Source organism: Sceloporus undulatus, chromosome 2, assembly GCF_019175285.1.
Source record: "Sceloporus undulatus isolate JIND9_A2432 ecotype Alabama chromosome 2, SceUnd_v1.1, whole genome shotgun sequence".
In the NCBI taxonomy this organism is placed as follows: Eukaryota; Metazoa; Chordata; class Lepidosauria; order Squamata; family Phrynosomatidae; genus Sceloporus; species Sceloporus undulatus.
In genome coordinates, this window is record NC_056523.1 from 257,777,716 (window position 1) to 257,794,384 (window position 16,669).

The 16,669-nt window shown below is 38.8% G+C and overlaps 1 protein-coding gene across 1 annotated transcript in view; it reads right to left on the reverse strand.

Annotated features, from left to right (window-relative positions):
* The window catches only part of ROR2 (receptor tyrosine kinase like orphan receptor 2), a 53,778-nt gene extending 38,369 nt beyond the window's left edge, over nt 1-15,409 (reverse strand). The window contains exons 1-2 of the mRNA XM_042454710.1: nt 15,317-15,409; nt 717-1,004 (exon numbers count right to left, since the gene is read on the reverse strand). Of these exons, the coding sequence (XP_042310644.1) occupies nt 717-1,004; nt 15,317-15,389 (361 nt within the window). The 5' untranslated portion in view covers nt 15,390-15,409. The remainder of the gene's footprint in view (nt 1-716; nt 1,005-15,316) is intronic.
* Nucleotides 15,410-16,669: the final 1,260 nt, after the last annotated feature.

Here is a 16,669-nt window from a genome sequence, read left to right on the forward strand (position 1 = left end):
TGTCTATTCTGACTGGCAGGAAGTCTTTTCCATTGAATGCTACTTGACCCTTTAAATTGGTGATGCCAGAGACAGAACATTGAAATGTCTGCATGCATAGTATGTAATCTATCCTTGAGTTACAATTCCTTTTCCTCTTTGAAGAAGGTGCATCAAAGGTTCTTTTATGATTGCATGTGGTCCAGATGCCTTATGCTACCCACTCCTGGCCAAAAGACAGTTACAGAAAAATATGTGCCTTGATTTTTAGCAGGTTGCCACAGACATCATATGCAATCTTTCAAAGACTGGGGCCAAAACGATGAATACCAGGTGGAGAGCAGCTACTTATTTTTCTGAACAGCAATAACACAATATGTTCAATCAGCCCTGTGAAATGTGAAGTAATGAAACTTTGCCTTTCTATACCTTAGACTAAACCTTATTTTACATTTGTGCTGTTCTCTGAACTTCATATTTACAGACCATTCCATCTGTATCTACTTTCCTTTATTACTAGTAAATGGTATCAGGTTCTACCCAGAAGTTTTTGTGTTGAAGAGGAAGCCTCAGGCAATGACTTTATTGATTTTCTTTCATGCTGCAATTTATTTTCTTAAAAGAAAAAAAAACCATAGTGAATTAATTTCTCATTTTGCAATTGTGAAAAGTAGGAGCTAGTCTATAAAGCAATAAACCTAGTTATAAAAGCCACATTTTAAAATAAAGTGACTCACCCATTCTTACAAACAGAACTCCTGTTGCATTTATTGTCTTCATTCCATTTGTGGCCACACATTGGTAATAACCAGTGTCTGTGGTGTCAAGGTTTTGGATCCTTAATCGTGAGCCATACTCGGTTTTTCTTATAATAATCCTTTTGGGTTCTTGAACCACTGGCGCATCATTTTTTAACCATCTGATATTGGGGGATGGATTTCCTGCCACTTTACAGTGGAGAATCGCTGTCTGGCCCTGGACTATGGTGATATTGTTCACTGGTTCCAAAAAGGTCAAAAAGTAACCTAAAAAAAAGAAGAAAATTCAGAAGAGATCAAAGATGAACTCAAATACACCACCTTTCACTTGTTCATGAATAATGTCCAGAAAATAATTTCAATTTTTTAGCTTTCAGTGCAGAAGAATTCAATTCCATGAACCCAAGTCTCACAATTACAACCCTCAAACATTTCTGTGCCTCTTTAAAAATAGTTTAATCACAACATTTCCTTCAGATACATTTCCATTTGACTCCATCTGATCAGAACCTCATGTGCTTAACTTTAATGAGGCATGGTGGGAACTGTGTGGCTGTCCAGATATTATTCAGCAGCAACTGCCATGATCCTTCACCATTTGCTGTGCTGACAAGGGCTGTTGGGAGTTGCCATTCAGCAACATATGGAGGGTCACACAATTCCCACCTCATATTTTATCATTTATGACTACCTTCCACAACCTGGTGCATTCCAGGTATGTTAGACTACAACTTGCACTATCCCTTGCCATGACCCTCAACAAAACTTAGGCCCAAAATAGATAGGCCGAATAGATGGGCGCGAGGCTACACCAGCACCATTTGCACTGGTACTGTGGCAAACCCACAGGCCCTTCCTAATCTGGGCTGCTGCCATGGTCCTGACCAGAGTTTCCAGAATCCGCTCCTTCTTGGCCCAGTTCATTCCAGATGACGCAGGCTTGGTGCAGTTTATGGTCACATTTGGGGCATGTGTCCTCTGAGTGCTATGCCCTGAACACGTCTGGAATCCACATCATTTGGCCCATGTGTTTCAAGCTATACTTCTTAACATGTAGGAATTTAAAGCCATTCTTGTAGTTACCGTAAACTATACAGAAGACAGAGATAGATGTACTTTTTCATGATACTTAAGTAAACCACGTTGTGAAAACCAGAAGTTAAAAATTCCAAGGTTCTAAAAGGCAGTTAGTTATACAACAGTTACAGATTTTATAGCTTTAGTTTCCTATTTTCAAAAGTAACTAAAATATTTTTTTATTATTTGAACCTTGAAACTCAACAAACCTGAATGCTATATGCTGCTGACCTTTTGTACAAAATGCCAAGATATAGCTTAACTCAACATTTAAAAGAAATAACCCAAACAGGATTCATTTCTTTTTAATGCCAATTTAAGCTACACTACAGGGAGAGCCAGGGTACTGTAAGGTTTGAAAACTGGACTAGGACTCTGGAGACCAGGGTTTGAATATCCACTGACTATAGAAACTCCCTGGGTAACCCTGGCCAAATCACATTCTCTCAGCTTCAGTGGGTGGCAAGGGCAAACCTTCTCTTAGTATATCTTGCCAAGAAAATCTCCATGATCACCATAAGTTGTAAATGACTTGAAGGAACACAACAACAAAACCCAAACAGGATAGGAGGAAAAATCCATATATTTCTGAACAGTATCCTCACATCTATCCCTCATTCCTCAGTAATGATACCTAAGAAAAATGCAAATATATATATTTAAAAACCTGAAAAATACACTGTAAAAACTGCTTTCAAAACACAATTCTTCTACCTCAAAAGAACCAGCCTTTCATAATTTATTGTTCAATAAAAACTGGAGGCTTTTTGGCAATCTTTTGCATTTTACTCAAAAGTAAATCTCTTAACAAAGCATTCCGAAAACATCGTCTTCGCATGTCTGTTTAAACTAAGAAACAGTGGAAAATTGCACAATGCAGCAGTTGAGTTTATGCAGATCTCAGAAATCAAAAGGGCTGGATTACCCAGGAGGCATGGGAAGCAAATTCTGGGGACATAAAAAAACCACTCATTTTTGCATCTTGTAGCAATAATGAGGGGGGCAATCCACAGTACAATAGAAAACCATCTTTCAGAGGCTAATCTCTTGTTCCAGTTTCATAGCTATCAGAGGAAAATGAATCAAATGACTAAGAGCAAGAGTACATAACTGTGAGAGGAACAGAGACACACCAACTCCTTTAGAATCACATTATCTTGTTCTAATAACAGTTCACCATAGAACGAAAGTACATCAAATGGCCAAGATTATTATTATTATTATTATTAACCTTTATTTATGAAGCGCTGTAAATTTACACAGCGCTGTACATGCAATCTTTTTAGTTAGACGGTTCCCTGCCCTCAGGCTTACAATCTAAAAAGACATGACACAGAAGGAGAAGGGAGTGGTGGAGGGAAAGGGTAAGAGGTCCAGCAGTTCCTCTCAACCTCCAAGGTCTGGACCAAGGCAGATGGACTGGAGGGAGGGCAAGGCTTCATAATGGATGGTTAATCATTATCCAGAGAAAATACATAATCACAAGTAGGATAATACATATACAGTACATAGGAATACAGGAAATGGATCGATAAACAGCCAACAGCAGAACATCAGATAGTAAGCGACAATTATGCGATGCCTGGGAAAGCTTCTCTGAATAGGATGGTTTTCAGCTCCGTTTTGAAGCTGGTTAAAGAAGTGATGGCTCTTGCTTGTGGAGGAAGAAGGTTCCAGGAGTGAGGGGCAGCAAGTGAAAAGGGGAGAATCCGGGATGGGGCGGAGGAAATCCTGGGCTGAGACAGGAACCCTTGACTACCAGAACGGAGGGCCCTGGTGGGAAGGTGAAGAGAAAGAAGGTCTGATAAGTAAGGAGGGGCCAGTCCATGGAGGGCTTTGAATGTCGACAGCAGGAGCTTATACTGAATGCGGAAAGGCAGAGGGAGCCAGTGAAGGGATGCCAACACAGGAGAAATGTGGTCAGAGCGGTGGGTGGAAGTGATAATGCGTGCAGCTGAATGCTGGACAGAGATTAAAGGACGGAGGTGAGAAAGAGGAAGCCCAGCCAGGAGGACATTACAGTAATCAAGTCGTGAGATCACTAGGGCATGGACCAGGATCTTGGCAGTAGAGGCGGAGAGATATGGTCGGATTTTGGCAATATTGTACAAAAAGAATCTACAAGCCTTGGCGGTGGTCTGGATCTGAGGGATACACGACAGAGAAGAGTCAAAGATAAAGCCAAGACTGCGGGCTTGCTGGACTGGTTGAATGGAAATGTTGTCCACAGAGACAGAAAAGGAGTGTTGAAGGTTGGGCTTAGGAGGAAAGACAAGAAGCTCCGTCTTGGACATGTTGAGCTTCAAACGCCGATGGCGCATCCACTGCGAGACAGCTGTAAGGCAAGATGAGACTTGCTGTTCAAGCCTTGGCGAAAAGTCAGGGGCAGAAAGATACAGCTGGGTGTCATCGGCATACAGATGGTAGGAAAAACCAAAAGAGCTGATGAGCTTTCCTAAGGACAGTGTGTAGAGAGAAAACAGAAGGGGACCCAGAACAGAGCCCTGGGGAACTCCAACAGATAAGGGAACAGGAGAAGAAGTCAGACCCCCTGCAACTACTGCAAAAGATCTGCCAGACAAGTAAGATCTAAACCAGTCGAGAACAGAGTCTGAGAACCCAAGGCCAGAGAGTATGTCAATTAGGAGACAGTGATCAACAGTGTCAAAGGCTGCAGACAGATCGAGAAGAATGAGAACAGAGTAAAGGCCATTAGCCTTGGCCTGTAAAAGGTCATCAATGCATCTCTGTTTTTAAAGAAATGACTGTGGAGTAACTACAGGTAACTACAGGTTACATTTGCACCACAAAAGGAATGAAGATATTCCTCATTAACTTGCAATCACAAAGTATAAATACAAATAATTTGTTAATGTAACTAGTTCTCCCCTGCTGTGCTGAACCCAGGTAAGAGTTTAATGTCTCTTAATTAAATATGACTCCAGTCTTCCTTGATTAACATGGTCAACTCTCTCCTCCTCAGGGTAGGTCCACCTTCTCTTCATTTTCCTCATTTCATGCATCTCCCTAATAACTGTGGGTCATATACTTGACTGTTTGTGGGGCCCCACTGATACCACTCTATTTTTACTAGCCATTTCTGGTTGTAGCAGGCATGTGGATGTTGCCTGTTAGCTGGCTAAGATGGTAGGGCAGATGCTCTTGCTGTGCAGGAATGCAAGAGAAAGATCTCTATCAATCTGAAGGCAGAGTGGGCATCTGAATTGGGTGCTAGCAGGTTAATCTGTTCTGCTACCTTGCTGTTTTCATTCCTACTCTCAGCAACTTTGGGTACACTGTGTCTCACCTGTACACCATTCTGGCCTCCCCCTATCTTTCTGCCTGAGAATTCATTTCTTTTCAATTTTATTGGCCTTTCCCAGATAGGTAGCCTGGCGTGCCCTACCTCTGGCCCCATCCAACTTCCTGGGCCAGGCAGTTGGCAGGTCTGTAGACAATCCGAAACAAGCCACTGTCCTAGCCAACGATCCAAGCAGAAAAGCGTCTCTGCAGCTAAACTCGAGCCAGTATATTCCAGCAGCTTATCACTCACTGTCTGCCTGATGGGTCAAATATGTTGCTTAGTGTATAATTACAAGCTTTCAATTCCATTTTATAAATTCATCTCCTTGCTATATACAGCAGGAGAGTTAGACTTGTGTAATCTTTTTGCAGGGGAAGAGGTATGCCTGACCCTGTGGATCATTGTCCCATCAGACTTCTATTATGAAGCAGGAGGCAAAAGCAAAACAAATAAACAAAACCGCCAGCTGGTCTAATCCTAAGTAACAAAACCAGGTGAGAATACAAAAGAAGTTAAAGGAGGGAAAAAAACCTGCATCATCTAAACATACAGAAATTGATTTAATATAAACAACAGTATCTGAGGTGAAATGAATTCAAGAACATCAGTCAATTGCTAATTGCTGCTATATTATCATCCGAGGTCGCTAAAATGAGTACCCAGACAGTTGGGGGCAACTTAGCTTACTTTCTTATTGGCTTACTTGCTGTTCACCGCTATGATCTTTGGAATAGTGGTATATAAATAAAACAAATTATTATTATTATTATTATTATTCACATTTGGTACCTTCTAAAATTAAAGGGGTTAAAGGTAGCTGACAAGTACTCTTGTGAGCATTATAACACATACAGTATGTCAACTGCATTAATATCAAACAATTCATAAAGCCTAGTCATGACCAGTGTTGTTACAATAAATAATTTCCAAATTATAATATCAAAGGAGTCCTAAACATCTGAAAGGCCAAAGGTTCATCATCCTGATGGTAAAACAATCTGAATTTGGCTATCACTGGCATGTTTGACCTTTTACAACACCTAAACTTATCTCCAGATGTGCCAGTGGAACTGCTTCTTGACAGTCTCATTGTACTCTACTTAAAAAGGGGCTTACAGCCTTGCTGAGGACAGAGACAGTCTAAATCTCAAAGGGAGCATTCTTTCTTGCTGCCAGTGGAAACAGAAATTTTATTACTTAACTGTTCTCTCCCGTTGTTCTTAGTCCTCACATGGCCAAGAAGGGGTGTGACCCCCATCTGCATCAGCCTTCCCTCAAGATCACCTTAAACACCAACTCAAGCAAACATTTCAAACAAAAGGCTGGCCATGACTCTAACATCCTCACTTTTCTTTTCCCATATGACTTTTAACATCTTTGCCTGATGAAGAAGCCAGTGAGTTTCAAAAGCTAGCATGATTATAGTAGCACTTTTGGCTGGCTTAATAAATGTATCACTACAACATGTATTTTGGATTTTGTTGTGTTTTGCTGCATGGCCAATACAGTTATGCCTGAATACACACACACACACACACACCTCCTTTTTGAAGTAGATACATTATAGTGTTGGATTGCTATTTTAGGGTTTAGTTAAACTGGAACTGTGTTTGGGTTTCTGACTTTTTCCCCTCCTCAGCAGAATCTTGGTCCGACTAGTTGCTGGACTGTAAATTAACACATATCAAAATCACATTTATTCAATCAGTCTCCCCCACACTTAGATTTAGAGTGTTTTACTTTGTTATATATAAAAGCATCCAACTTAGACAGTTACTATTTTGTAATTAATTGTTAGTATAATGTCTTCCTAAAAAAATTCTATACCTTTCCACTGAGGTAAATGGTAGGAGTCACTAGAATTCTCTGTGTTGTATGGGCGGGTGTCATCTGCCAACCAATTACTGCCCTGTAGTTCACTTCAAAGTTTTGCCACACCTTCTGCTTTACATCATGGCACAGCTTGATTTTATATCATAGGTAGGTTGTCAGGTATCCCTTATTATACACACACACCCCTTATCTGCGTGTTGGAAAGCTTGCCCTGAATAGGACTGGCACTGTTCCTAATTATAATGATGTCCCCTATTAGAAGTTTGGGGGGAAATTATTTTATATAGACTGAACAAGATGCCCCTCCAAACCCATATTTGGGGGATAACAGATAAAATGCTACAAGCTGTAAAAGAAAGAAGAGAAGCAAAACAAAAGGGAGATGGACAGGTTGCATACCTGTAACAGTATTTCTTCAAGTGGTCATCTGCGAATACATACAAATGGGTTGTACTGCGCCTGCCCCTGATCAATGCAGAGACATAGAGGACACCAACAAAAAGGGAAAAACAAGAAACCTATTCCACAAGATCTGGGAAATCAAAGGGAAATTCAAACCAAAGATCAGGATATTCTAACAATAAAAATAACATAATCAAAGTCCAGGAAGGAATAAAAAGACACTGGATGCAATATACAGAACGGCTACAGAGTGTAACAAACTGAATGACACATGGATCAAAGAGCCATGTGAAGATGAATCCCAAATTTTAAAAAGAGAGGTGGAAGCTGCAAATAAAGAAATGAGAAAAAATAAATCCCCAGGAACAGATGATATACCAGTCAAACTGCTTCAATCCACACTGACAGAATCAGCACCAGTGTTAACCAACATATGTCAACAGAAAATAAAATGATGACCAGCAGATTGGAAACAATCAATATACATCCCCACCCCCCAAAAAGGAGACACAAAAGACTGCAGCAACTATAGGACCATAGCTCTAATCTCCCATACAAGCAAAATTATGCTCAAAATTCTGCAACACAGACTCCAACTATACATGGAGAGAGAAATCCCAGAGGTTCAAGCAGGATTCAAGAAAGGAAGAGGTACTAGGAACCATATTGTAATCATAGAGTTGCTAATGGAGTGCATCAGGAAATTCCAAAATAAAATCAGCATGTCCTTTATTGACTATAGCAAAGTCTTTGACTGCATAGATCATGAAAGGCTACTGAATGCCCTTAAAGACATGGGAGTCCCAACACAGCTGATAGTCCAGATGAGAAATCTCTATTTAGGAAAAGAAGCTACTGTCATAACAGAACACAGAGAAACGGAATGGTTTTCAATTGGCAAAGGAGTCAGACAAAGCTGGATCCTTTCAACATGTATGCAGAACATATTATATAGAAAGCAGGCTTGAACACAGAAGGAGGAGGAATGAAAATAGGAGGAAGGAATATCAACAATCTAAGGTATGCAAACAACACAATACCACTAGCAGAAAAGATCACAGACTGAAAGTAACTACTAAGGAAGATCAAGGAAGAAAATATGAAGGCAGGCTTATTGTTGAAAATAAAAATAAAAAAACAAATAATGACCATGGAGAATTTACACAAATTCATTCTAAACAATGAGAAAATAGAAATAGTAAAAGAGTTCTCATACCTAGGATCAAACACTGATCGGAGTGGAGACTGCAATCAAGAAATCATAAGAAGACTAAGACTGGGGAGGGCAGCTATGAAAGAACTATAAAAGGTCATCAAGAGCAAAGACATACAACTGATCACAAAAGTTAGAATTATACAAGCCATTGTATTCCTTATTACCATGTTTGGATGCAAGATCTGGACAGTTAAGAAAGTGGATAGGATGAAAATCAATTCATTCAAAATGTGGTGTTGGAGAAGAGTTTTGAGGATACCATGGACAGGCAAGATGTCGAATAAATGGGTGCTAGAACAGATCAAACCAGAAATCTCTCTGGAAGCCAAGATGTCTAGACTAAGGCTGCTGTACCTTGGCTACATCAAGAGGAGGCACAACTCACTGGAAAAAACAATAATGCTAGTAAAGAGGGAGAGAAGCAAAAAGAGAGGAAGGCTGCATGTTTGATGGATGGACTCTATTAAGGAGGTCACGGACATGAATTTGCAGGAACTGAGCAGAGCAGTGGAGGACAGTGAATCTTAGAGATATTTCATCTATAAGGTCACCATGGGTTGAGATCAACTTGAGGGTGGATAACAACAAACCTTGATTAAAAACTGAAAATAGTACACTGCGTCTGCGTCATGTACAGGTGCGTCATACAATGAGGTTGCAATGGTGTGTGCGCATGTCATGCACGAGCCCCATTATTTTCAATTGGGCTCTAGCATATGCACCATTTGCCTTAAGCATTTGCCTTAACCAATCCCCCGCGTAAGGCAAGGGCGCACTGTACATCATGTAATTTATTAATGTGGAGAAAATATTATGAAATTGAAGGCTTTCATAGCTGGCATCCATAGTTTTTTGTGGGTTTGGGGGGTTATGTGGCCATGTTCTAGTAGAGTTTATTCCTGACTTTTCTATGGCTGGCATCTTCAGAGAATGCTGGAGAATGCTGAAGATGCCAGCCAAAGATGCTGGCGAAACGTCAGGAATAAACTCCTGTAGAACATGGCCACATAGCCCCAAAACCCATTAAAAACCAATAGAAAAATATTACTTTTATAGAGAACCACAAGATTAAGTTAATGATGATCAATACTTTCATTTGGTATTTAGGCAGAACACAAACCTGCTAATATCAACTCTGCATGTCATGACTTTTGACAGTTTCTTATAACTTTTTTGAAATGCTGGCAACACTAATCACAGACAGAGTTGTGGCTTGCTTTTCTATACAGTCTTCTCCTTTCCTATTCTAGATTGTGGTCTGAACTTTCTTTATCACCTAATTGTACACATTTTGGGTTGTTTTCTAGAGATGCATGAACAGCCTTTGGGGTAGCAGGAATGTGGCAAATGTAAGTCGAAATTTTTTAAAAGGGTAGATTTTTTAAAAGCCCATTCGGATGGAAAATGGGCACATGTGGTTCATTATGTGGATCACAAGGCAAGAAGAAACAGACAAGAGCAATAGGATGACAAGGAAAATCAAAGCTCAACAACTGCTAGCTTCATGGTCTCATATGGATCACTCATACTAATCAAGGTTTAGATTTCAGTTTTTGTAAGTCCATATTTTTCTATAGCAGTTAAGTTCTAGACAGGAAGTTTTAAAACAATCCAATCGAACCCATGTGCTAAACATTCCCATCATATACTCTGCAGTTCAAAAGTGCACTAAATTTGCTTTAGGCACTCACTCAATAGTGGAATGAGAACCTAGGTCCTGTGCCAGATAGTTATTTTGACTAAAGTCAAACTATCTGATTATGTTTAGTCAAGCAGCAGTGTAATTGGTAATATTATGCATCATCAAATAAGAACACTGGATTGTAAATTCGCTTTTTGATTAATGATAAAATACAGATGCATTCTTGAAACTGAATTTTTGTACAGTGCACGTGACCTTTAGAAACAGCAAATGAAACAGGAAGTTAACTGTATGAAGGCAAATCACACACACAATTTTCTTATAAAAATGGTTGCCATGGCCCCCTACCACATGCAGGATTGGGGCTACAAGCAGGCATTGGGTTTAATCCTTTTACCCAATCCACAATCCAGTTGAAAATTCCAACCCAATTCCCTTAAAATATATCTCCATTTGAGAATCCTTTCTTTTCCTGTCTCTTGGTCAAAAGATTGGCCATTCATATTATGACTATTTACTTTTAAAAAGGCAAGTAACATTGCATTTCATTTGGCACACAGATGTCCATGCATTTTGAAACAAAGCCCTGAGATTAATGTGTGGTACACCATTAAAAAAATGTTGAACGTTTGAATAATTGATTCCCAAAGCAAAAGTAATAGTTAGAATAGATGACATTTACAGCTCCAGTGATACTGTAAAGCTGAAACTAATTTATGTGGGCTTTACATTTTTCTGTAACATTTGTAATTGCAAAAAATGTACTAACAAGTCTGGTTTGAGTTAGAAAAGGCTTATTTTTCAGTATGATATATTGTTCAACAAGACATTATTTTAACACACACATAATAGATCCAAATTCCACATAAATCTTTCTGTTTTTTACAGAATGAATATAAAAGGGTACTGTACAGATATACATTTTAAATCAAAGTGCCAAGCTTCTCTATCAAAGTGGAATTTGTATTTTATTTGCATCTTTAAAAAACAACTGTATATGAACATGACAGACATTAAAGAAGCAAAACATTTTGAGGACTAGAACTAGTTAAATTGCTCCTCTGCTTTGAAACATCGGCAATTCTTTCTGGGTTATCTCAGATGGATGCAAAAAAACAGAACAACCTCCCACTAAAAACAGCTAGCTGTGCTTTCACAACACTACTTCTGATTTTATGCATCTATAAAATCAACTGCATTGTTTATTTTGCAAGAATGTAAACCAGGATATTGGCAAAATCACTAAATACTGTACAACAAAGAATTGATTCTTCCAACAACAACAACAACAACAAACCTTGAGATGTAGAAAAGGGAACACATCTGCAGTTACTAAATTTAATTCATAGTTCATAATAAGATCAGATCAGTTAAATATTCTTTAACATTGTGTATAAGGCTGTAGGGAAAGCAGCTTTAGGCAGTCTTAAGCCTAGCAGCAACAAATTTAGTAATGTTCCTTGCACTGGAATTCTATTACATCAGATCTCATTTTGATCATTAAATTTTATACTTGCTTTCATTGGATCACATCCAAAGAGCTACTTGAGCAGTGTCCAAGGGCTTAGAGGCACCATCAGAATTTCTGATTTGTTCTTTTTTTATTGCAGACTCCTCCTCCAGTCCTACCCGCATTTCAGCTATGTCATGAATTACTTTTGAAATTTGCTTCGGTGGTGAAAAACTTTCCTATTAGGTAAAGACTGCTCTTGGTTTCAGCCTTGAGCATGTAAAACTAGTCATGTAGTTCTTGGATCCAAGCCATTAAGTTTAATCAAATGTTTCAATTCACTTTACCAGTCTCTGACCCAACTGAATCCTAGGATAATATTCTTCTTTTGCAGGGAAGAGTTTATCAGTCTATATTTGTTTTGGAAAGTGTTTTAGATCCCTAACAATTAACTCTTGTTCTTGTTTTAAATCTAAGGTTTTTTTAAGGACTGGGAGTGTTCGACACTAATTTCATTAACATATGATGACTGTTACATCCTTATGACCACCACCATCCCCATTGGTGGTTAGGAAGTAAAGTGTTACATATGTCTTGGGAGACAGGTTAGATTTAGGCTTATACTTGTAGCAAATCTACCAATCCTAAAAGAGGTGTGGAAAGTGGGATCTACTGACACAATCAATCATGAAACATTAATATGCCAAAATTTATGCCACCCAAAGCCTTTCAGTAGATGAAAAATGAATCATGTGAGGTGCATCATGAATTCGGGTGTATTTTCATATTCTTGTTTTGAAGGCAACTCACCAAATATTAAGGGTATTCTCAAAATGTCTGCTAGCATTACAGCATGCCTGAGAAACTTGTGATGCAGTACACTAAAAGCAGTTCATCACCCATGTAGGATACATTTCTGTGGAGTTCATTAACTCCTTGTTTCACCATCTCCTTGAAATTATAAAAATGGGTGTGTGTCCCATAGGCTGGATATATTTAGCATGATGGTTTGAAGGTTTTGAAGTGTCTTTTAGAGATAAAGTCTTACTATTTACAGGTCTTTCTTGATTATATTTGAATATGTCCTCATTAAGTATAATGACTTCTGACCTCCTTTGCTCTCATAAAAATTATGTGAGGTAGGTTATTAGCCAATTCTTCTTCCAAATCAACCCACATAAAATGTACTTTGAGCACTGGTTGTATTTGGCTTCGGTTTTTTGCATTGTTATTAATAAACATGATATATTATGTTTTTACTTACAGGCTATTTACATTCTTAATGATCTACATAAGAAAAAGTAGGATATAAATCCCATCAAACACCACAAATGATAGCAGGTCTCCAAATGTGTACAGTGTGCCCACGTCATATGCATGGGTGCTTTACGCAGCTTTCAGCTTACGCTGCAAACCACTTGCCATAAAAAGGCAATGGTGTGTGTGCCTGTGGTGTGCCATGCCGTGTCGTGTGCACGAGCCCCATTGTTTTAAATGGGGCTCGAGCATCCACAGAATTTCCCTTACGTGGGTGGATCTGGAACAGATCCTCCATGTAAGGGAAGGGCGCCCTGTATTTAATCTAACGCTCCCAAATTCAACACATGGAATGTAGTAATTATTCAGTGAGAGTGGACAAATTTGCTAAGAAAAATACAGTAGTTCCAAAACAAGACAAATATAATGAGAGCTAACACATGAATATTCCACTAAATTAAAATGAATTGCAAACTCAAGTCTCCTAAACAACATCTTAGTACATAAAGTGTTCAAAACACTTCACAGGTTGAGTCAAACAGGATAGCTGTACATTAGGTTTCTAGAATGCAAGAAGGCTGGCATACAGCCAAGCATAATTGTTAGAATGGTCCACAGTTCCAAAGTGCCAAATATGCTAAGAAACAGCTTGTAAACAAAAAGACCTGAGGAAACTAAAGGGTTATTTTTAAAAGATTGTTCTGTGATGGTGGATCAAGCAGAATATATGCCAGTGTCGGAAACACAAAGTACAGCAATTATATTTTCAGAGGCCATCCAGCTGTCTGAAACACACTGCCTCAGAGTGTAGTGGAACCTCCTTCTTTGGAGGCTTTTAAACAGAGGCTGGATGGCCATCTGCTGGGATTGCTTTGACTCGGTCGTCCACACCCCCCCTCCGCCATGCAAAATGCCCTCTTATCTGGGCATTTAATTTGCATAATATGCATATTATTATAATTATGCATATTATTAATTTGCATTCTGATTATGCAGATTCAACACATCAATCATTACACTTTTTCTACCATTACGTTTCAACCTCACTACCAGTATCGAGCTAAGAGCTCTTTTCCCCTCTTTTCCTGGTGGAAGAGGGGTGGGAAAAGAGGGAGGCTTCCAAGCAGCCCCAAGAGAGTAAAGGAACTCTTTTATTCTCTTGAGGCTGCTTGGAAGTAAAGTTCCACTATGCTGTCTAGCCCTTGGCTTGAGCAACCAACATACTCACCACACAACACAAGGTCAGCTCTGCTTGCCTCCTTTCCTACCTTGCCTTCTGGACCTGTCAGGGGAAGTGGGGGAGGGAATGGAAAAATAAGATGCAATGCTACCCCTGTGCAGTAGCAGCCGGAGCCTGTAGGGCAGGATGAGGCTTCCGCCAGTGCCAGTCTTCCAGAGTTTCCTGCTTCATCTCCACTGCCACACTTTAACCTACCCATCATCTTGCAACAAAGGAGAAATCCGGTTTTTACTGCTTCAACTGGCCCAGCTGACTGGAACATTTTTTAGTTCCATCAATCTGGGATTTTCCAGGTTTTTTGGGACAAATGGCTACCTTGTTTCCAACGCTATGATTCCATTATAGGTATTTAAACACTCAAGACACTTACTTATCTGAAATTCTAGAACATTAAATTTAGCTTACTGAGGATCAAATTTAACTCATGTCTACTAGTGTTACCAGTTGGAAACACCTCCTAGTTGATCATTTCATTCCTAATGCTGTTCAGTACATTTATATATAATTCAGCACCAAAAAACAGAAGCAGCATCCATAAAGTTCTGATAGCTGCTGGTCTGTATAAAGATTTCTCTATATAAAAAGCCTTTCATACTTCCCTACTTCATTTCATGTCTTGGTGCCATGGTAAAATAAGAATCTCCCATGTTTTTGTTTTTTTGCTTACTTTGAAGAAACTGTGAAATAAAACTAGTGCCACTACCTCACCCCAAGCCTTCTGGCATTACCATGAACATCCATCTCTTTTTCCAAGTGTGGTATTCAGGAAGGTGGGTTTTACTTCTTGCCTTTCATACAAGCCGAGTTAATATCTTATCCCAAGTCCTTTGTGCATTCTTTAATTTTGAATCATTTAAAAAGTCAGTCCAGAGGGAAACAGGGCCCTCTGCTACTTCTTTGCACATACATGTAATTGGGCAGAGGAAGGATATTTGTGGCAATGACACATAATGAACTAATAAGCAAAGCCAAATCTTGATAACTTCTAGAGATACATTTACAACAACATTAAACCCTTTGAATTTGAGATACATGCTATGGTTCTATAAGAGGGTAACTATTTACATATTATTAATAAAATTATAGACCATAAAAAAGCTTTAAATACCAGGTGTTGATAAAATTATAAAGACAATAAAAATAAATTATTACTGTTACCTTTGTGTGTTGGAACTGGTCTGCCATGACCATCCATTTGGCCTAAAGGATCATCAGAATCTGGTATCTCCATTTCACCTAAACAAAGCAAAACAATAACATGTGTCAAAACTGTTTAGTTCAGATACTCAACTTTTCTTTTTCCTCTCACAGTAAGAGGTTAGAGTGATTAACATACATCAGTTTGCAAAAACACATTGTCTTGGAAGAGATGAACGTGAGATGCAACTGTATGATTCATTGTGTATGACTTTCTCCCAGAAAATGGCTTTCAAATTATCAAAATGTTTGAGATGAACTATTCAAAACATGTTTAAAATTGACCTGTTTGGCACACATACAGTGGCTCATAGACAGAATGGAAATGGAAGGAAAATGGGTTTTTATTTATTTATTTATTTTGCTAGTGCCTTTTTCATCTGCTTTGATCTGTGTGAAAACATACAGATATTTTAGAAATGATAAAAACAAACATTACAGGGGAGGGTGCGATCTATTTTCATACTTTTCAAGGCCAGAAAATAAGGTGGACCTGGAACTTCATAGGGATTGAAGGTTGCACTGTATGTCAGGGGTGGGATGAATTCCCAGGGCCACACTTTGCCCACTGCTGGAGTTATAGAAAGGCAAAGAAGAGAAGGAAAACAATCTTAGTATTTACTTCTGAAAGCCAGTATTTGATCATTGAGCTATGTCAGGTATTGCTGTGAAATATAGGTTAGGTGTTATCATAAGCCAATGTTCCAAATGCCACAGACACTCTACAGTCGGGGGGGGGGGGGGTGCATTTAAAAAATAATCCAGAACAAACAAACAAAAAACATCACTCTACACACCCAAGCCACAATGCCTAAAAGCCAGACTTAGACACAAATTGGATCCAGACTAATTCTTAACCCATAGTAAATCACATCTAGAATAGAAACAATGAAACCCATGGGATTTAAGTTAATCATGACTAAGTTAAGTCCCAATTAGATCAGTGGGTCTACTCAGTTATGACATTTTAAATAATATTTTTATTCAGACACAAAATGTTTTTATACTATAAAATCATATATAAGGTTACACACACTACAAACATTACATACATTACAAAAAAAAAACACCCTTTTACTATCTCTACATCTATAAACTACAAGCTACTCCTAATAAATGTGCTGATAAGGACAAGGGTACACAAGTGACTTCCAACTTGGTAGTTGTGTTATAATCATCAACTATCTCTACTTCCCTTATACTCTCTTGGGGGAAAAATAATTAATTAAATTCTAAAATTCAAAGACATAGCTGTGTTAGTCTGGAAAACATGCAAAGAGATCCTGTAGCACCTTTGAGACTAACTGAAAGAAA